Source organism: Dromiciops gliroides, chromosome 4 (genome assembly GCF_019393635.1).
Source record: "Dromiciops gliroides isolate mDroGli1 chromosome 4, mDroGli1.pri, whole genome shotgun sequence".
Classification (NCBI taxonomy): Eukaryota; Metazoa; Chordata; class Mammalia; order Microbiotheria; family Microbiotheriidae; genus Dromiciops; species Dromiciops gliroides.
Genome location: NC_057864.1, coordinates 189,073,702 through 189,095,829, shown reverse-complemented (window position 1 = coordinate 189,095,829; position 22,128 = coordinate 189,073,702). Strand labels below are relative to the sequence as shown.

Genomic DNA, 22,128 nt, shown 5'->3' with positions numbered 1-22,128 from the left:
CGGCTCTCAAGGAAAAAGAACTGAATTCTATTCTCTTAGCCTTCCGAATTCTTTGCTCTTCTGTAAAATGAAAGGGGCTGGATTAGGTGGTCCTTAGAATCCTTTACAAGCCTAGATTTAGGCACTCCCACAAACCCCATAATCCCACCCCCATCCCCTTGCAAACAGAGTTGGGACTAAGGATAGGCGAGGTAAGCAGTCACAGTGGGGATGGTTTTGGGGAGAGGAAGCACTAGGAACCTTTTTGAAGATGAGTTTTTAATAAACGCACTTGTTTTTTAATGGCAGAAAATCCTGTCTCTGGTCCTCAGGCATTTATTTGGTGATCCCCGAAGTCACCTGCGTACCAGTGAACACCCAGGGGGCGCTATTTTTAAAATTTTGCTGGGGTTGGACAAACCCCCCTTTCCCCGACCCAGACCCTTCCCAGCAGAGTTCCATAAACTACCCACCCTCCCGCTAATTCCAAAGACCCTTTTATACTGTCGTAATTTAAGACCTCACAGGTCCCTATAGACTTTATCAAGGACCACTAGAGCCTTTGACCCCAAAGGAAGACACCAGCAGCGCCCTCCACCCTGTCTCGAGAGCTCCCTTCCGCTCAAACGATGCACTACAACCCCCAGCCCACCCCAGAAGTAGCTGCATCTGCGCTGTCCAGAGCCTAGGGCGAGGGATCACCGGAGCCTGAGCCCCGTACGCCTCTTCCTCCTCCCCCTCCTCCCCTGCCCCAGTCGACTCCTCCTCTGACTCCCTCCCTCCCTCCCTCCCTCCCTCCCGCTCTTTGTCTCTCCGGCGCCCGCCTTCCTTGCCCCCCCTTCCCCCCTGCATCGCCACCTCCCCTTGGGGACCCCGGAGGGCTACGCTGACGCGACGATTCCACGAGCTATTAGCGGGGCAGGGAAGACTGGGGCAGCTGGGCTGGGGGAGGGGGAGGGACACACTCACACACACACACACACACACACACACACACACACACACACACACACACACACACACACACATGCACAGAGCATCCTCCTGTCAGGTCTCTGGGCTCCGCCTGTTCCCTCCAAACCTCTCTCTCTCTCTCTCTCTCTCTCTCTCTCTCTCTCTCTCTCTCTCTCTCTCTCTCTCTCCCTCCCTCCCTCCCTCCCTCCTCCCTCTTCTGCTTCATCCTTCCCCTTTCCACTCCCCATCCCCCACTTCCCCATCCCCCCCTACCCCCATCCCCCATCCCTCATCCCGGCTCCGGGACCATCCTAGCCCGGCTCTCTTAGATGGAGCCCAGTGAGCCGGCCCGGAGCTGCCTGCTCCCGGGGTGACGGGGCCAGAGAGGCCAAGACGGGGAACCCCCTCCCCCTTCCTCCACACCCCCCTCTCACGTCCCCGCCCCGCGGACCATGGATCCAGAAGCCCCCTCGGTTTTAGGAAGCTGAAGATGACAGATGCTGGAGGTGAGGAGGGCGGGCGCGGGGGCGGGGCGGGGGCTCGAGGGAGCAGGGGCTGGTCCCTGCCCTCTCCCCCTCCCCCTTTTAGGGGGAAAGCTCTTAGGCTTTTTCTATCAGACTCAACCCACAGCGGGGATATTGGCGGCGGGATCCGCTTGTTTTTCATACATGGGATTCAGTGTGTGACTGGGCGGGCAGAGTAGAATGAGAGCGGGGAGGCGGAATGGAAGGGCCTTTCTTTTACCCATTGGAGAGGAGCTCTGAGGGGGTTCGGGGGAGCTCGGGTGATGCTAACAGGAGGGGGTGGGGAGAGAAGGATTTGTGTCACTAATCCCATCCCTTCCAGCCCCAGAGAAATTAATAAAAAGCTGGAAAGGGAGGGTAGCAGGAGGAAAGAGAGAGACATTAACTCCTTCATGCCCTGGATACATTTCGATTTATGAGATGGAGAGAAATTTCATTCATCCAGGTTAGATTGGATTGAATAGAAGGCGGGGCGATCCATGGAGAGCGGTCCTACATGACCCTCCTCCCACCCAAGACATCCCTGAACTGACTAGGAGAGAGAAATTGACGTTCTCTTCACTTCCCCAATGCTGTTTACTCAATGAAAGGCTGACAGTTCCCTATCCCCAAGTCAACGGAGAGCGAAGAATCCCATACTTGATAGGGCAAACTCCGGGGTTGGTTCTCCCTCCTGACAGTCCTCCGGTAATCAGCTTTCGACCCAAACTGGCTCTTCCGGCTTGGAGCCCTCCAGTCGTTTGGCCCAGACCTCTCCCCTCCCTGACCTGGGGCTCCACCTTCTGCTCCTCCCAGCCCTTCCCTCCCATCCTCTAAAGGATGCAGTCGGCACTCCCCCCCCTTCTGAGTCTATCCCCACTTCTTATTTCTCCTCATCTCATTCATTCACTGCATATCTTAAATTCTCCTTCCTTCTTTCCTTCCTATCTCTCTCACTCCCTGCCCTTCTTTCTTACGCTGTCTAATCCTCACTCTATATGGCTCCTTTCTGTCTTGAACTTAACAGTCTGAGGCTGTCTCTCTCTCCATTTCTTTATTCTTTCTCTGGTTCCTATTCTCTTTTGCCTTTGATTTCCCTTTCTTTATCCTCCAATCTATTTTCTTCTTCTTCTTCCCTTTTTTTTTGCCTTTCTTTACTTTTCCTATTTTCTTCACATCTTTCTGTTTCCTTTTCTTCCTGCCTTAGGCAACTGAAACCTTAAGTCCCTGACTTATTCGCTTATTGACCAAAGAGAGATAAATTCAGCATTCTGGTTGGAATGGGGTGGGGCCCATTTGAGCTTCCCACATCTTCCCATAGGCCAATGAATCAAACCACATGGAAGGGGTCCCAGAAGGCATCAGTCCATTTCCACCCAGGGGAGCTGGATTCTGGGTTTGAGAAGGGGGGGGGGTGGGCATAAAGAGAGCTGGGATCTCCATTCTCTGGGACTCAGATGAGGAAGATGGGGAAGAACTGGAGGAGCTGCCTCAAGGAACCATCAGTGGGATGATTGGGGGTGGGGAGAAGCCTTAAAGGGCCCTGTCAGAGAGGCAGTATTCTATGGTAAGAATCTGGGGCTTAAAGTTAAAATACCTGAATTCATCTTGTTTGAAAACTTCCTTCCTGTGTGACCTTGAGAACAACCCTTTGGTCCTCTCCATTTTAGCATGGCTTACCAGATGGAGCAGTGAATTTGTTCAGAACACTTGGGTTTAGATCCTATTTCTGACTCTTGCCAGCTGTGTGATCATGGGCAAATCACTGAACTTCTCTGAGCCTGTTTCTTCATCTGTAAAATTAGAATAATGATACTTGCACTATAACCCTTCAAAGGCATGAGTTCCATCATCACTCTTTTCCACAAGAAGATTAATGGAGTGGTCTGGAGCTGGGGAGAAAGATATCTTGGGGAGTAGTAGCAGAAAAGTGTGAGTCATTATTTAGGCAGGGAGCAGGGAGTTTTATGCTGCATTCAAACTGGAGGGCTTGTGCCTCAGGCAGCTTTCTGGGGTCTTCTAACCTCAGGTCTCCAACAAGGCGGTTGCTCCAGATTTTCTTCCTCAGAGATGGCTATTTTAAGAGATGGCAGGGGGTACCACCTCATAGTTAAGGCTTGGATGACAGTCAAGAGTTGACATACTCACTACCTTCCTGGATTTCAAAGTCTGACCACTTCTAGTGGGGTGGTGAGAGTTAGGGTTACAATGTATAATCAAGGAAAATAGAAAGAAGATGCTGTTCCCAGTGTGTGTGTGTGTGGGGGGGGGGGGGAGGGTTAGTCTGAGAATGTGTTAGGATATTGGTGAAGAGAGAGGGAGGGAGGAGGGGTCATCTGGGAAGGCTTTCTGGGAAGCCTTCAGTTAAGGAGAGGCGGTTTCTGTCTGTCAGAGGAGTTGGATTCATAGTCTGGCAGAAGTTCAAGGCAGGAGGAAGAGATATGGGGCATAGGAAGTCAGCTTGGTGCAGACAGAGCAGTACCCAACCTAGAAAAAGGGCCCCAGGGCTACAGTAGCTTCTTCCTCTCTTTACCATGGAAAGGTGGGGCATCTGATTTCATGCCTGGGGTACCTAACTGTGTGACAAGAATCCCATTTCCTGGGTGCATAGGAAAGTCATAATATGGGATCTGCATTCAATGATATCAAAACACTATTAGACCAATGGAGTCTGTGGAAAGAATGGGAAGACCTGTCCTCCCCCTAGTTCTTCGATCTATAAGGTGGAGAGTTAAAGTACCTGACTCATTCTCTCCCTCTCACCTGGACCAAGGACAATGATAACTCCACTTCTGGGGCAGCTAGAAGAAGCAGATCAATAGAATGAATTGTTGGAGTAAGGGGTCAGGAAGAGAGAATTGTGGATAGTTTTGCTGCCTCTCCCACTCTCAACTAATATGATCAGGTTTTCTTCCCTCTGTACTGGTTTTGCTGCCCCTAGAAGTGTCCTTCCCTCTCCCTAGAGTCAAGAGCCCCTTCTCCAGGAGAATGTGGAATGATTTCAGCTGATGAGAGAGAGACAGAGACAGACAGAGACAGAGATACTGGAACCAGAGAGAACAATGGGTGGGACTAAGAGTTAGTGGAAAGAGGAGAATGTTTTACCCATTAACTCAGCCAGCACAGAGTGGTTTTACCCAGACACTGGGACCATTTTTCTCTCATGCCCCTGAGTGTCACTCCATCTGTCTGAGACTCAGTTTTATCACCTGTACAATGGCTATAATAATCCTTGGTATCCTCATCTCAGAGCCTGGAGAGTGCGTGCCTAAGCTCTGGGAGAAGTGCTCAAGTCCAGTCCCTACTTTGTGGACACATGTTAAATGTTGTAAGGAGGGCAGCTAGGTGGTGCAGTGGATAAAGCACCAGCCCAGGATTCAGGAGGATCTGAGTTCAAATCCGACCTCAGACACTTGACACTTACTAGCTGTGTGACCCTGGGCAAGTCACTTAACCCACATTGCCCCGTTTAAAAACAAAAAAAGTAAATGTAAGGAAAATATTTTGTTGAATGTTGTGAAGAAAGTGTTTGGTTGGTTGCTATGTACAAATGGGAGTGATTATTGCTAGGAGTGCTTTGAGTTAACTTCTTTTTATTATTATTTTTTTTTCTTTTCTTTTTTTGCAGGGCAATGAGGGTTAAGTGACTTGCCCAAGGTCACACAGCTAGTAAGTGTCAAGTGCCTGAGGTCAAATTTGAACTCAGGTCCTCCTGAATCCAGGGTTTGTGCTTTATCCACTGTGCCACCTAGCTGCCTCTTTGAGTTAACTCCTTAATCATAGCAGCCAAACTACACCTAGGGTTGCGTCAAGGTTCCTCTTTCTTCCCCTCATCGCATTGCCTCAATTTGCCTGGTCCCTCTGTAGGCCCTTCACCATCACCAGCAATGCTGTCAGCCTTCCCAGTCTCTTAGCCATTTCTCCCGCTGTTGCTGAAATCTCTCCTCTGGGAATCCGATTCCCAGAAGAGAGGAGGTTTGATAGATTAGCCCTTAAAGCAGTTTTAGAGAGAGGCTCATTCCACTCTTCCATTTTACAGATAAGGAAACCAAGGCCAGTGAAGTTAAATGATTGGTCCAAAAATCACATAAGTAGTAAGTGGAAAAGTCAAGACTCGAAACCAGGTCCTTTATCTCCAAATGCAACAACAACAAAAAATTGGCCTCTCCCTGATCAACGTATTGTGTACTGCCCATTCTCAGCCTTGATGCCATATTTGTGTTGTTCTTTGGCTTCTGTGCTTCCATCTGTAACTGTGTGTGTCTGAAAATATCCTAAGGACAGTCAGAGACTGAATTTATGTGACTCTGTGCAGGTATTTTCTTTTTCTTTTGCTGTACCACATCCAAAGAGGCAGTGCTGTGCAGTGGAAGGAAGAATGTAGCAAGGGAGGAACACAGGCAGGAAAGAGAAAATAGAAGGACAGAAGAAACGCAATTCCATGAAAATGTATTCAGTGCCTACCCTACTGTGTGCATGGCATTGTGCCAGGCATCTTGGCAGCAGACAAAAAAACAGAAAGGAAGGAAGAAAGGAAGGAGGAGGGAGGGAAGGAAGGAAGGAGGAAAGGAAAGAAGGATGAAAGAAAGGAAGAAAGGAGGGAAGAAGGAAGAAAAAAGGAAAGATTTTTAAGAGAAAAGGAAGGAATATGCAAGCCAGCCTGGGTTCTAATCTCAACTTGGTCATGGACTTACTGAGTGTCCTTGGGCAAAACATCTCTTTGAGCTTCAGGTTCCTGATCATTAAAATAAAGGGTTCGGATTATACAGGCTAGAAGGTCCCTTTCTTCTCTGACATTCTATATTCTTTGTTGAATAAAGGATTTAGAAGCAGCTAGGTAGCACAGTAGAGGGCTGGACTTGGCATCAAGAAAGCCTGAATTCAAATTCTGCCTTAGACACTTATTAGCCATGGCAAGTCACCGAACCTGTCAGCTTCAATTTCCCCCTATGAAAAATGAGGGTGATAATAACAGCATCTACTTCTTAAGGTTGTTGGATCAAATGAGATAATATCGTATAGTGCTTTGCACACTTTAAAGTGCTTTGTAAATGTTAGCTATTATGATGGAGGAGGAGGAGAAAGAGGCCAAGGACACTTAATGAGATCCATGCCTTCCTGAGGGTTGGCATGCCCTCCCCTTGTTGCAGATACCAGTCTCTCTATCCCTTCTCACATGGTGCCACTCTTTTAAGTTTTATCACAAATTCTCCACAGAGAGACAACCCAGTTAGAAATTCAGGAGGTTCAGTACAGTAGAGAAAAGCCCCAGAAAACACATTAGGAGGACCCAGACAAGTTAAATGACTTGTGTGAAATCACATGGCAAATCAGCCTGAACCTGACCCCCCCCCCATCCCACTGCTGGCCTTTTAGTCTGGAGTTCTTACTTCCTCTCTGGAGCTGGTTCCCTTCTGCTATGAGCTGGGACATGAATCCAGACGACCTCACTTCAAAAGGGCTGGGGGGCAGAGCTCCAGGTGGGTGGCAGGGGGCACTCAGAGGGACCAGTAGGCCTAGGGTGGGTGTACACAGAACATCTCACCCTTGGCTTCTCTCTCTCCAACACCTCCCCTCCAGCTCTCCTGCATCATGGCTTCCTCAAAGCTCCAAGACACGGAGGAGGTTTTTGGTAAGTGCTTTGGTACCCATCTCTCCATGCTCCCACAATTTCAGGGCTGGCCACCTGCTAACCCCACTTTTCCTTGCCCTCCTTGCCTTTGAGGATTACAGAAACAAGGGTTAAGTTGTAGACAGTGTACTCAAGGATTCTGACCCCTATGATTCTTTTCCCCCCACACTGTATCAGACGCATGCCTCCTCCAGACTCAGAGCTTCCTCAGTATAATTTCCCACACATATGACGTCTAGCCTCCTTTGTGTACATAGGAGTGTGTCATCAGACATGCCCATGAATACATGTGCACTCACTCCCTCACTTCCCACTATATTTATTGTCTAGAGATGAGGACAAATGATGGGAGAGTCCCCACAGGGCAGCACTCCCAGCATGCACTGGGGGCAGCAACTGATGTTCCCACACTGGACTCAGAAGCTCAAAGGAAGAAAGGCAAAGGTGGGGGGTAGGACAAGAGAGGCAGAGATTGCTGAGAGCAGGCTCCTGGGGCCTGGGTTTCTCCTGCATGAATCATGGATGAATTAAAATCAGAATCTCAGAGCTGGAAGGTACTTGAGAGATCATTGTGTCCACCTGGTACCTGAAGATGAATGAGGATGTCGCCTGGACACAAGAAAAAAATCTGGAGGGCTGGGAACAGGGACATACTTATACATAGGTATTTATATATGTGTGTCTAGGATGTGATTTATGTATACATACACATTTGTACTTGTTCCCAGATACAAGCCTATATGCACTATGCTTAGGGAAGGAGGGCAGGCATAAGTATTTTATAGCACCTACTATGGCCAGGTACTGTGCTAAGCACTTTACAATGACCTCATTTGAGCTGACACACAACGCTTCTCCATAGTCTTCTTCTACAGGATTTCCTTCTCTTTTGCCTCTTCTCTCTTTCCCAGCTCTGGTACTTTGTATTTATATGACCTTGAGCAACTCACGTCTCCTCTCTGGACTTCAGTTTCCTTCTCTGTAAAATGAAGGAGTTGAACTAGATGGTCCTTTCCTGTTCCCAATCATATGGTCTATAATCTCACTTACTCCTTCCCATTGTCTCCCCATCTTTGCACCTCTAGGCTCTCCTCTCTTGACCTTCCTTCCTTCCTTCCTTCCTTCCTTCCTTCCTTCCTTCCTTCCTTCCTTCCTTCCTTCCTTCCTTCCTTCCTTCCTTCCTTCCTCATTCATCTTTTCTGAAAAACCAAATGGCTGGAATTCCTGCTCCTGCACCCAGGGAAAAGTCAGGGAAATGAATCCTTGGGTTCCTATGCTTTTTGGTGGAATGGAAAAGTGTATGTGAGTAAAGGGGGGTGGTGGTCATCTCTCTACTTTTCTCCATCTCTGTTTTCTTCCTGTCTCTCTATCTCTTGTAGTTCTAATTCTCCAGCTCGCTCTGCTTTGATCTCCCTTCCTCCCAGACCCTGCCTAATTCCTATCTTCCAATCCCCAGAGTTTTCCTGCGTCTACATCTACATCTCCATTACCACCACTCTGCGACTTACTGAGGTAGCTGAGTCCAACCCTCCCTGCCCCCTTCTCTCTCTCTCTCTCTCTCTCTCTCTCTCTCTCTCTTTCTCTCTCTCTCTCTCTCTCTCTCTCTCTCTCTCTCTCTCTCTCTCTCTCTCTCTCTCTCTCTCTCTCTCTCTCTCTCTCTCATTAAATATTCATGTGCTGCCTGGGGCTGCCTTTCTCTGAAGAGCAGTTGCTTTAACTCCTTTCCAGAAACAGAACTACTACATAGCCAGAGGAGCTGTCCTCACTAATCGGCCTAGGGGTCTTCCATGATGCCTCTTTCCCCTTCTGGATGGCTACCAAGAGTTGGAAGTGGTGGGGGAGGGCAGTCTTGGTAGGATTTAAAGACTCATCCCTCCTTCCCCCACCCACTGCTAACTGCAACTTCCCTCTGCTGGGGTTAGGCTTAGATCTCTGAATCTGGAGCCAAGAACATTATTCTGAATATCAATTTCCTTATTTGTAAAATGAGGGGATTGGACTAGGTGATTTTTCAGGTCCCTTCCAGCTTTAAATCTTTGACCCTATTGCCTGGAGCCGAAGCCTTACTCCGCCTCTTTCTAGTTGTGTTACTCTGCACAAGTCATTTCACTCTTGAGCCTCAGTTTCTTCATCTGTAAAATGAGAGTAATGATAACTATCTTACCTGCTTCTCCTAGTTGATGATGTCTCTGTAAATCATAATGTCCTATATGTGTTAGTTGGTATTTCTGTTATTACCACTGCTATGTAGTTTTTTCGCCTTTTTATGAGAAGATATTATTATTCCCATCACTGTCATCATAAGATGACATGAAAAATAATTCACAACAAAAACACAATAACAACAGTAATAACACGATAATAATAACAGGCAGGAGCAGCTCTGCTAGGCTACCCAACTCAGCTGCTAGCTCTGAGATTCAGGAAGCTGCTACCTGTAAGATGCCATACTTAGGGTGGGGAGGGGAGGGAGTGTAGTTAAGGGTCACAGATTTAGCGATGGAAAGGTCCTTTAGAGGCCATGAAATCCAGCTCTCTCATTTGACAGATGAGGAAACTGAGGCTCAGGGAGGTTCTCACCCAGATATTCCTAATTTCAAGCCTGGGATGCTATCCACTGGGCTTCTCTGAGTTGAGATCCCTTGGGGATCCTGAGAGCAATCTGGATGTGTGACATACCTGTGTCCATATAGGCAGAGGTAGAAGGATGTGTACATCTCAGTGTGCTCACACATCCACTAGGGTGCTTGCTCCTCTGATGCATAGTTGAGCAGGTGCTATCTCTCTGGGGAGAGGGCTCTGTGGATGAGTGCAGTCATTAGAAGGAGGATGAACATTACCACGGGGGAATGAACACTCTACCATGGGCTGCTGAGGGTAGAGATATAGGAGACAAGGAGAGAAATGTCAGGTGACTAGAGTAGTCCATAGGTGCTACATGGGGCTATAAGCAAGAGGCTGTATACAGGATCATCTGTAAAGAGCAAAACTTTCCAAAAGGTTTTTTTTTTTTTGGGGGGGGGGGGGTCGGGGAGGAAAGATTCCTTCCCATGATACTTAAGGGACTAGTGTAGAGCAGCAGCCAAGACAGGTGAGGCTCAGTCTACAGTCAACAGAGTCCTGGTGACAGAGCATCATGAGTAAGGGAGTGACTGCCTCCATCTATTTCTGGTTGTCCATTGAAGGGGTACCAGGACCTGATAACAGCTTTGCATCTGTGTGTCTTGGTCTTCATCTCTCAATGCTTTTTTGTCACCCCATGTCTGCTACATCTGTGTCTCTGGCTTTGACACTCCAATGTTTGTCTTACTCTGTCTATGACACAGACCTGGACTCAGTGATCCCAGAGACAGTCAGACTGGACAGCAGCCTTCATAAGGCCCGGGCCCAGTTGTTGGCCAAGGGCAGGCGCCACCGGCCATCTCGATCTCGGCTACGGGACAGTGCCAGCTCAGCTGAAGAGGGCGATGGCCCAGAAGGGCCAGGGGTCAAGGTCAGAGCTGCTTTCTCCCCTCCACACACAAATATATCAGAATACAACAAATATGTACGAATATGTCTGTATTCCTTGAGTAGCCTATAAGCTCTTTGATGGCAGAAACGGTGCCAGCACCTAGCAAAGTGCTTGGCACACAGTAGGTGCTTTAAAAATACCTGCATGCAGAACATTGTGCCAGAGATCGGAGAGCATACACAATTTAGATAAGACACCATCCTTGCCTTCAAAGAGCTTATTAATACAGGGATAAGCCACCCATACAGAGAACTATATTACATGGTATCATGTAAGTGTATTTGAGGTACAAACCAAAGTGAGATCAGAGTGGGTAAGGTCCTGTCCAGGATGATCAGGAAAGCCTTCTTGGAGGAAGTGGCATTTGAGTTGGACTTTAGGAGACGGGTAGGATAATCTATATTGAATTCTTTGCCTTCTCAAGGAGGGGGTGGGGGTGGGGAGGAAGGAAGAGAATTAGAAACTCAAAGTTTTTTTTAATGTTAAAATTGTTTTTACATATAATTAAAAATTATATATATATATGTATGTATGTACATATGTATGTATTTAAAAGAGACAGGTAGGAGAAGAAAAGAGGTAAGAATTCAACCTTAAGCTCTAAAGAATGGGTAGAACAGGGGCAGCTAGGTGGCGCAGTGGATAGAGCACCGTCCCTGGATTCAGGAGTACCTGAGTTCAAATCCGACCTCAGACACTTAACACTTACTAGCTGTGTGACCCTGGGCAAGTCACTTAACCCCAATTGCCTCACTAAAAAAACAAACAAAACAAAACAAACAAACAAAAAAGAATGGGTAGAACAGGCAGCAAAGCATCATCACAAGATCATAGCTCTCGAATTGGAAGAGACCTAAGAAGTCATCTAATTCAAGCCCCTCATTTTACAGATGAGGAAACTGAGGCCCAGGGTGGTCACGGGAATTGCTAAGATTATACAAGTAGCAAACATCGGAGGGATTTGAATCCACACCCTTGGACTCCAGAGCTGGTATTCTTTCTGCTGTAGGATAGTCCACAAGGCCTGAATTCAAATCCTGCCTGTAACGCAGTATTAGCTGGGGAACCATGTGCAAAGACTTCCTAAGCACCTTTCTAAAACCATAAGTTACTGATGAGTTTGGGGTCTGCAGGGATTTCCCCACACTGATGAAATAAAAAATCAAGACCCAAACCAAACCCAAACAAAAAACATCCGGAATCCATTAAAGAGAGAAAAGAGGGCCCTTCAGGAAATGACAGTGCGAAGAAGGGTTTGGAGGTCGAATTTAGGGAACACGTTCAGGGAAAGCAGCTGGAAGGAAACACCTGGAGGAGCAGCATGAGACTACAAAGGGCAGAATCAGGAATAATCGTGGAGGGTGTTAAGTGACAGAGCAGTCTGAACTTTCCTCCATGGGTAACAAGACACATATAGCCCTGGGATCCCAGCGTCGATCCTTTCAACCTACTGGCCAATTCCCCCTAACCCTACTCAGGGGACACTCTGGGGATCGAGCCCCACAGCCTTGATCCCTCCCTTCAGCGCGGGAGCTGGGGTCCCGTAAAGCCCTTCTCCACTTCCAGAGAACAGAGGGAGGGATTCGTTGTCCAGCCCCTTGGCTTCTAGCCGATGGGGTGAAAATGGGTTGCAGACTGCAGGGTTCTCAGCCCCCTTTTCGCTTCTCCGCCACCCCCACCCCCACCCCACCCCAAAGACCCAGGAGTCCTGGGCTCCCAGCTAATCACTGCGGGGCCGGCAGGTGACAGATGGCTGTGGGAGCCCTCTCCACCGGCTGCGGTCGCCGCTTCATTCGGGCCCGGGGTCTCCCCCCGGAGGGCCCTTCACCTTGGAGCCCCCAGGGCTGCGGCGGAGCCTGGACGAAGACGAGCCGCCGCCCTCACCCCGCACCCGCTACCGGCCCCTACACAATGCGGCCTCCCACGAGGCTCTGGCTGCTGCCTCCTCGTCGCCCCCACGCTCAGCGCCCAGCTCTGACAGCTCCCCCAGCTTTGTCCGACGGCACCACCGGGCTGAGCCGCACAGCGAAGGTGAGAACACACTCCCATCAGTTGGATCCCTGGAGTGTTAGACGTACGGCCTGGGTGGGTGGAAACATTTCTACCTGCTCCACAGCGGACCCTATTGGCCACGCCTGGGTACTGCAAGCCAAAGGATCACTCCCTTCCTCCCCTTTCCCCTCTCCCTCTTTCTGCCTTCACCAGTCCCTTCGGTCATGGAGGGGACTTCAAGATAAAGAACTTCCCTTTTTGTCCATACGCATTCTCTAGCTAAGGTCAGGACTGCAGCAGTATGTATAGGATAATGGCAGGGGCGTGTTGGTCAATGTTTAACAAACATCTGTAGGACATACTTAAGTTTAACCTGAATTATTATTATTATTGTTATTGTTATTATTATTTTGCGGGGCAATGAGGGTTAAATGACTTGCCCAGGGTCACACAGCTAGTAAGTGTCAAGTGTCTGAGGGCAGATTTAAACTCAGGTCCTCCTGAATCCAGGGCCAGTGCTTTATTCACTGCACCTCCTAGCTGCCCCCTAACCTGAATTATTAACATTTTCTCACAAACTTTCTTAAGTCTAGAGAATCAAAAAAATGAATAAAACCCTGATTTGTAACATTTGCTGATTTCTAAGCCCTAAATGCTCACAATGAATTTAGCAATGGGCTCTCTGGAACCTGTTAAGTTGGTTCCAGCACACCCCCAGGTAGTGGGAAAGGACAGTGAAGAAAGTTCATTCCTCCATCCTTCCATTTGTCTTTCATTCAAACATGATTAAGAACGTACTATGTGGGGGGCAGCTAGGTGGCACAGTGGATGGAGCACTGGCCCTGGATTCAGGAGGACCTGAGTTCAAATCTGCCCTCAGACACTTAACACTCACTAGCTGTGTGACCTTGGGCAAGTCACTCAACCCTCATTGCCTCCACAAAACACACACACACACACACATACACCAAAACCCCCCAAAGAGTCTACTATGTGCAGAGAACTGTACTAAGTACTGATGAAAACATATTAGATTTGGGACTGGAAGAATTTTGTTCTGTTACTTGTTAGTTATATGTCTTTAAGCAATCACTTTCTGGGCCTCTGTTTCTTAATTTGTAAAACAAACTAGATGGTTACCAAGATTTCTTCCTATGGTAGAGTAGAAAATGAAAATACGTAAAATTCAGATGAGACATGGTTCTGCCCCCAGTGAATCCAGTGGGGAGGGGGTGGGATAGGAGTTAAACTTTGGAGGTGTACAGATTGTGTGGAAAAAGCTATCTCCACTCCCTTATATTGTTTTTCTTTAATTTCCAAAGATGACAGTCGAGATGCCAGCCCCTCTGAACCTGCCAGTCCCACCACTGGCCTGGACAAGAAGACTCGTCGAAAATTTTTGGATCTGGGGTGAGTAAGGGAGTTTCCCCAGGGATCTGAGGGTAGGCTAATAGGCTATCTTTAGTCCTGGGAGGACAGATTATGAAGAGAATGAGGGGATCCAAATTTATGAGGGTTCAATCCTGACATGTTGTGTGGATTTCTCATTCCAGTCTCAAGGCATCCAGGTAGTGCTTTGGCCAAAAGCATATCAGCTGCATTTTTCTTGGCTCTTCTCACAGGGTTACCCTGCGAAGGGCATCAACAGGCAAGAGCAGGAAGGAGAAAGGGAGCAACCGGCTGTCCATGGGCAGCAGGTAATCCAATACCCAGTTGGTATCACTGGCCTGCCAGTGCCTTGGTGCCACAAAATCCTGAATCCCATTCTATCCCCATGCCCTTTTTCATTAACCTAGAACTCTCTGCTGGTGCCCTCTGATCAGCATTATTTCTCTACAGGGAGTCGGTGGAAGGCTCTAGCCGAACAGGTGGTTCCCCATTCCTGCCCTTCTCCTGGTTCACAGACAGCAGCAAAGGTTCTGCTTCTTCTGGGAGCACTGTTTCCCCAGCCTGCTCCCCCAAGCATGAAGGCTTCAGTCCCAAGAAGTCAGCTTCTCAGGTTAGCATGGCTGCCCTTGGGACTCCTAATGCCCTTTCTTTTATATCTAAAGATTCTCCCCCCCCCCCCCCACCCATACACACACCTTCAAAGTTTCTGTGCCCTCTACTTGGTTCTCTTTTTTTGGCAACCCATTACCCCAAAGCTCAGAGTTTCCACAGAGGGGGTCTAATTTTGTGGCTGTCCCTTCCAAATCATAATTTTTAGGCTCATGTTGCCTCCAACTAGAGTTGCCTCTGGAGAATCTCAGAATAGAGCTCACCTATGGTTCATGTCTAACTCTCCACAATTCCTATTCAAATTTTCGAGGTAACAATGCATTTTCTGGCATGACAGCTTTTATTTCACTCCGCAGAAAGTACAGGGGGAAAACCCACCCAGGCATAAAACACGTAAAGGACTCAGAGCAGCCCATGAACCATCAATACAATTCTCATTCAACAGTGAACTCCACCTTCTCCACAGCTCAATACAGTCCCCTAGACTTATAGTATTCCCCACTCAAGAAATCTCTTCACGTTCCTGTGGGTCCCACTCTCATTTCAAAGACCCTTCTGGACTTGCAGTACCTTTTGAGAGCTTGGACTCCCCCTAAGAGATTTGTACTTAGCATCATAAGGAAGGTAACTTCCCTGATATTTAATAATACAGATAGCTAACACTATGGCACCAGCCTGAGGGCTTGCATTTTTCATTTCTCTCTAACTCAAGGAAAATTCATTTGGAATTGCATTCCGAAAGACAACTTCCTCTTTGGATATGCACTATACAAATGACTAAGCTAATAGAAGAAGGCAAACGCTAGGTCTTTCCCTATTCCATATCACAACCTAGTCCCCAGCTGCTACTCCCAACTACAGAGTAATTAGATCCTTTGCTAGGTCCCCTGCTCTTTCTAGAACTCAGATTTGGGTTTGAGTCCTAAGTGATGGCATTGCTCAGGATCTCTCCTTTCTAGAAGTCCAGATTCTAGGATTATCTTGTCTTTCCAATATACTGTCAAAACTCAGGAGCCCTCCCCTTGGTAGAAGACTGGTTTCATCCCACTCTCAAAATTTCCCCTTCTTTATCCAGGAGGTTGGGTTTTAGCAACTCTCTTCACAGATCACATAATTATCCTCCACAGCTGCCATCTTGGGCTGAGATGTTATAACTCCACCTTTGTAAGGCTAGGGTTAGGTTTTTGCTCCCAGGAGCTCTTCTTTTGGCTTCATGGGCAAGAACATAATGTAATTTCTATGTGCCTCTGTCCCAAGGTGGACATTGGTGGTTTGGGCAATATGATAAAATAGAGCACTGGCTCTAGAGACAGAACACCTAGATTCAAATCCTCCTTCAGACACTACCTGGATGACCTTGAGAAAGGCATATAATCTTCCAGAACTTCCACTTTTTCCCATCTGCAAAGTAAGGGGAAATAGAGGAGATGTCTCCTGAGATCCCTTCAATCACTAGATCAATCACGCTAAGACCATTCCCCACCTCCCACTCCCCAAGCAGCAGGCTTATCTTAGCTCTGCTGACCTTTCCAAAAAAAGAAAGGTCAAAGAGAGGTGACTTTTCAAGTAAGGTCCTCTTTTATAGGTCAGTACAAAACCATTGTGGACAACTAGTGGACAGTCAGGCCTGCAGTCAGGAAGACCTGAGTTCAAATTCACCCTCAGATACTTATTAGATATGTGACCCTGGGCAAGTAATTTAACCCTGTTTGCCTCACTCTCCTCATTTGTCAAATAAACTGGAGAAGAAAATGGCAAACCACTACTCCAGTACCTTTGCCAAGAAAACCCCAAATGGGCTCACAAACATGACTGAAAGGATCGAACACCACTGCCACCATCGACTGGCTCCTTCCATGAAAATCTAAGAGGAACAATTGTTTACCGATGTATCCTCACTGGATGGAGAATGGCTCAACTGAGTATATAAACCTTTATAGGGCTATGCAACTGAAACCCCAAAGGCTCACCAACCTGAGTTCATCAGAGAACTCTAAAGAACTCTGCATGTCAGAGCCCAGTTCTACTCCCACCTGTTCAAGAAGTCTTCCTACTACTCCTTCACTATCCCAAGTCCACAGTGCTCTCTTCTCTGAGATCCTACAGCACCCTCATTTCCATTTCTATTGTCTTTCCACATCAGATGAAACAATTTACATGACATTTTGTAAACCTTAAAAGAGAGAGTCGAAACCCGAGGTTTCGTTTGTATAGGGAACTCTTGCTACCAGCCTTGTCTTCAACTTATGGTCTCAGAGAGCTCTTTGGAGCACTGATAGGTTAGATGATTTGCCCTGGATCATGAGTCAAGATTTGAACCTAGATCTCTGTCCACTGTAGTATGTTGCCCCCAACCTTCAAGACTCTACAAATGTCAGCTGTTATTACCATCAGTAGCATTGGCATTACTAGTATTATCTCTCCCCCAAACAAACCATAAACCCCTGGAGAATGGAGACCGAGCCTTCTATTTCCATACCCATTCTTTCTTTGTTTTTGGTTTTGCAGGGCAATGAAGGTTAAGTGACTTGCCCAGGGTCACACAGCTAGTTAAGTGTCAAGTGTCTGAGGCTGGATTTGAACTCAGGTCTTCCTAAATCCAAGGCCAGTGCTTTATCCACTGCACCACCTAGCTGCCCCCCCATTCTTTCTTGTATTTATTTGCATACCTGTCTCCTGCCCCCCTCCCCCCCAAATTTCTTCAGTCTAGGATTTTCAGGCCCACAAGGAATAAAGTCCTCCAAAAGGCAGATGGGAATTAAGCAGGGACACTTGCTAGCACCCATGTGAGTTCCCTTCCTGAATATTCTCCCCTCAGGAATCTACCCTGAGTGACGATGACTCCACACCCCCCAGCAGCAGCCCTAAGATACTGAGCAGCTCCCGACCAGACCCCAAGTGCTCCTACCCTTACCACACACTATCTCAGTCCTCTGATGAGGTGAGTTCTAGTCTTGGGCCCAGGTCATGGTGGAGGGAGGTGTGGAGGCCCCATAGTTGGATGGGACCTGTCCGTGGTCCTGAATACAGATTCCAAACCTAGGAGGTTTGTTACCTGTTACCTGAAGATTATTACCCCATGCCCACCCTCAAGAGTCTCTGGTGCAAAATTAGGATGGGTGAAAAGGCCATGGTAGAATCATCTCCTTTCCCTCATTCTCTTTCTCCTTCCCCACTGCTCAGTTTCTGGATGAGCCACTTCCAACTGCCAACCACTGGACTAGTCAACAAGTGGGCCAGTGGCTGGAGAGTCTCAACTTGGATCAGTACACTGCTGAGTTTGCAGCGAGACAAGTGGATGGGCAGCAGCTGCTACAACTGGATGGGGGGAAATTGAAGGTTTGTGAGAGGAGGTACCCATGTGGGTAGGCCTGGAGCATTAAGGTCTGTGGCCCCAGCTTAGTTCCTCGTTTGACAGACCTCCAGTGAAGGTCCTTAGTCTGACCTTAGATCCCAATCTCTCTTCTTTTTACTTGTACTCTTCCATATAGGAAAAGGGAAGGGTTCCAAGGCCTGCGTTGGCACTGAGAAGTCTCTGAAGGCTGGGGACTGGCTGGGGTAAAGAGAGTCTTCTCCACTCTTGACCCAGTTGGTCCTCAGCAAGGGAGGCTATTTTCTAGGCAGAGGTCTGAGCTTTGGCCTCCAATGAAGGTCCTTCCTCTAGTCTAGGAAGTCCTAGATATGTCCGGTCTGACCTTCCAATCCCAGGTTGGAGGAAGTGGGAAGTGGTGAGTGGGGGGAGAATGACTTATGTTGACCTACAACTTCTGCCCAAGGAGTTTTTCACTTGTGCTTTAAAATATCTGCCCAATTGCATGGGAGAGACAATCTAAATGCTTCTTTCCAGGGTGGGGATGATGGAAAGACTGAAAAGGACTTTGAGATCTACTCTTGGTAGGTGGGCCAGGGGCTGCCAAGGGGAGGTGACAGAATTTGTGGGTAGAGTGAGGGGAAAGATATATTATATACAAGTCCTTTCCCATCCCCTCTCAGAATTCCTATAGCTAGAGTGGTGATCTCTCACCAGGGTCCCAGGAGGCAGAAAGGGAGTTGCACTGCATCAGAGTGGATACTGGTTATACTTCAGAGAAGACTTAGTGAAGGGATGATTGAAGAAAGTTGAAGGTTTTTCCTTATCTCCCTTAAAAGTATCAGTGGGCCAAGTCCTCAGGTAAGGGGATGGCTAACACCTTTGCTGCCCCTCAAAGGCACACTTTCCCTAAATTTCCTAGAGCCTGGGGCTCAGCAACTCCCATGACCGGGCACTGGTGAAGCGGAAGCTGAAGGAGTTGGTGGCAGCAGCTGAGAAGGAGAGAAAGGCTCAGGAGAAGGCTGAACGGCAGCGGGAGAAACAGAAGCGCAAAGAGGCTGAGGCTCGAAAAAGCTAGAGGCTCCTATTGGAGGAGCACAGATCATGCAGAACTCCCTGCCTGCTGGGGCAGGGGGCCCCTCCCACACAACTTCCCCTCAGCCCAGGGAGATGGGGGAGGAACCACAGGACCTCTGGAAGGGGGCATGCAGGAGTGAAAGCTTGGACCAGTCCCAAAGTCCCACACCCTTAGGGGAACATATTCCCATCTACCCCCAGTACTCCTGTCCAAACCCCCGGACAGGACCCCACTGACTAAAAGGGGGTTCCCTGGGGAGGAAGCAAAAGAATAAAATCCTATTTCAAAGATCTGTTTGGCATCGAGTTGAGGTTAGGAACATCTCCAAAGTCCCCAGGCTCTAAGGAGTTAAGAATAAACCCAGTTGAGAAGGACTGGGGTTAAATTGGTGCCTCAATTACAAACAGGGGCACCTAGGTGGCACAGTGGATAGAGCACCAGCCCTGGAGCCAGGAGGATCTGAGTTCAAATCCAACCTCAGACACTTAACACTTACTAGCTGTGTGACCCTAGGCAAGTCACTTAACCCCAATTTCCTCACCAAAAAAACCACCAAAAAACAAACATCTTGTTGGTTGGGGTGGTCGCAGAACCAGGTTATTACTCCTTTTTCTGCCTTATGGCAACTCTCAGGGCATAGGGGGGAAATTCAAAGGACAATTTGCTAGGATTGGCCTTTGAATAACTTCTGGATCCATGAAGAGCTCTGATTGTACTCTCCCAGAAAGAGAAGATATAGAGAGCAGTAAGAAAGATCAAGGGTAGACACCAAGCAGGAATAACAGAGAAAATTGGGGGAATCTTCTTTAAGAGAACTCAAAGTACTTAAGGAGTTTGAGAGGGGAAGAGATATGTTCTCTTTGATTTTCTGACGCCTAAGTTAAGAAGAGTGATTGCATTTTTGTCAGCCTCTTCTTTGGTGCTCCTGATCTTTGGCTCCCAGCCAAGCTAACTTAGGACTCAAAACCCCTTGATTTTTATTTTCTCTTCCTCCTAGGGATGGTGATGGCAGGGAGAGAACACTTGGTACATTCTTGACAGGGTAGCATTAGGTGTTGCCTTTTCCATCTCAATACTTTGTTAGCCAAGGTGGAGCTGCAAGTAGGGAGAAGCTGATCAAAAGTTAAAGAGCAATGATAGAACTTGTGTTCCTCCAACAAATAGAAGCAATTGAGCTTAGCATCTAGTTAACAAAAACAACTTGTTAAAACAGGAAGCTATCATATGTGAGCTTCTTTAACCCTACTCCCCCCACTCTAGGTGAGCTCCTGGCCAGTCCAGCCACAAATTGCTCCCTCCCACAGCATCCTCTCGGTGTCCCAAGGTATTGTTTCTCCTGTGTGTCCCCATGAAAGTGTCTTGGGGTTTCTCCACCCACAATGCCTTGTGTCTCAAGGTCCAAAGCTCTTCATATGGTGTCTCCCGTAGACTACTTTTTTTTTTTTTTGGTGGGGCACTGAGGGCTAAGTGACTTGCTCAGGGTCACACAGCTAGTAAGTGTCAAGTGTCTGAGGCTGGATTTGAACTCAGGTCCTCCTGAATCCAGGGCCGGTGCTTTATCCACTGTGCCACCCAGCTGCCCCCACTTTAAAAGTTAGTTTGAGGGCTCAATTTCTGCTAGCAAAGTTGCTGTAAAGGGCCTAGACCCATTTTAGAGTGTGTGGTGTGTGTCTGTGTGTGGGGGAAATGTTGGATCATCCCTCAGAATCACCAAGGTCTGCCTTTTGAGGGGAGAGGTAAGTCATAGAATTTTTAGTGCTGGAAGTGATTGGCACAACCAGAGAGCAGCCAGCAGAGGGCACCAAAGTACCCTCAGGGATGGGCAGGGCTCAGTCCTTCCCACAGAGTTAGTAGAAAGGGGGAGGGGGCAGTTAGTTCTTGTGCCAAGAACCAGTTTCTGCCCTTGTTAGGAAATGTCACAGTGCAATGACATAGGCTAAGCAGTGGACATCTCCCTCCCAACCCCGATGCCCGTCCAAAGCCTTCATCCAAGGCCCAGCAACATTGTTATTTCTTCTAATAACCAGTAGCATGTGTGAGAATGGTATGTCTAAGACAGAAATGGAGATTTCTTCTTTCCTGGGAAACTAACCAGGAAAGATCTGAACACCTAGAAAGAATCCTCTTTTGGACCTGAAAACTTCAACCAAACAGCTGATGGCTGTGTCCGATGGCTGGGCTAATCCTACTCCACCAGTTTGTGGGAGACTAGTTTCTAAACAGAGGCGGGGGAGGGTCTCTCCACATACTGCTGTCTACCTTAACATAGAAGAACCTCAGTTCCTGTTGGTTTGCTATTCCCTTCCCTCTTTTAGTTAAAGGAGTGGAGGGGTAAGGGGGAAAGGTAGCAAGACCTAGATTTGAATTCTTCTGTTACTGTGCAACCTTGGGCAAATCATCAAACACTCTGAACCTTAATTTGTTAAAATTAGTGGGGAGAGTGAGTAGAACTGGATGATCTCAAACATTCTTTTCTCCTTGGGAAGAAGGCATCAAAAGTATGGGTGAGGGGGCAGCTAGGTGGTCCAGTGGATAGAGCACCAGCCCTGGATTCAGGAGGACCCAAGTTCAAATCCAGCCTCAGACACTTAACAATTACTAGCTGTGTGACCCTGGGCAAGTCACAACCCCAATTGTCTAAAAAAAAAAAAAGTATGGGTGAGAGGGGCCTAAGGATTCCTATAGGGGTGGGCACTGTAGCCAAGGGACACACAAAACAAGATTATGTATGAATAGCCTCACTTCAAGCCTAGGTGATTCTGCCAAGGTCATGTTCATGAGAGAGAGGCTATTGTGGAAAAACACAGATTTAGTCAGAGGGCCTGGGTTCAAATATGACGTCTATTCCCCAAGTGTGTGACCGGGGGAAGACTTTTCATCTCTAAAGGCCTCAGTTTCCTCATTTACTAAAGGAGAAGTTTGGATAAGATATTCCTTAAAAGTCTTTCCAGCTTGGACAATTCTGCAGTTCTGTCTGGGTGATAGAGGCTGGGATGTGCACTCAAGACAACATATTGGAACTGTCTGCCCAAGGCTAGGCCACTGGTATTATGTGAACGATGGGTATGACCTACATACTGGACCTGTTAGACTATCTTGTGTATCTTCTGGGGCTTGTGTGTGTGTGTGTGTGTGTGTGTGAGAGAGAGAGAGACATATTTTGTGTCT

General features: G+C 47.8%; 1 protein-coding gene across 4 annotated transcripts; it reads left to right on the top strand.

The window, feature by feature from the left end:
* Positions 1-1,205: 1,205 nt before the first annotated feature.
* On the top strand, positions 1,206-18,960 carry SAMD14 (sterile alpha motif domain containing 14). 4 transcript variants are annotated; one of them, XM_043963182.1, is made up of 11 exons: positions 1,206-1,439; positions 7,017-7,068; positions 10,395-10,561; positions 12,325-12,613; positions 13,897-13,984; positions 14,197-14,271; positions 14,414-14,573; positions 17,391-17,513; positions 17,756-17,911; positions 18,420-18,466; positions 18,805-18,946. In XM_043963182.1, coding segments are annotated over exons 1-11 (1,167 nt in total). In that variant the 5' UTR covers positions 1,206-1,430; the 3' UTR covers positions 18,806-18,946. The 4 variants fall into 4 exon arrangements, with proteins under 4 accessions (XP_043819117.1, XP_043819114.1, XP_043819116.1 ...); XM_043963179.1 differs by lacking the exon at positions 18,420-18,466 and having other exon boundaries at positions 18,805-18,960; XM_043963180.1 differs by lacking the exons at positions 1,206-1,439; positions 18,420-18,466 and adding an exon at positions 5,065-5,105 and having other exon boundaries at positions 18,805-18,960.
* Positions 18,961-22,128: the final 3,168 nt, after the last annotated feature.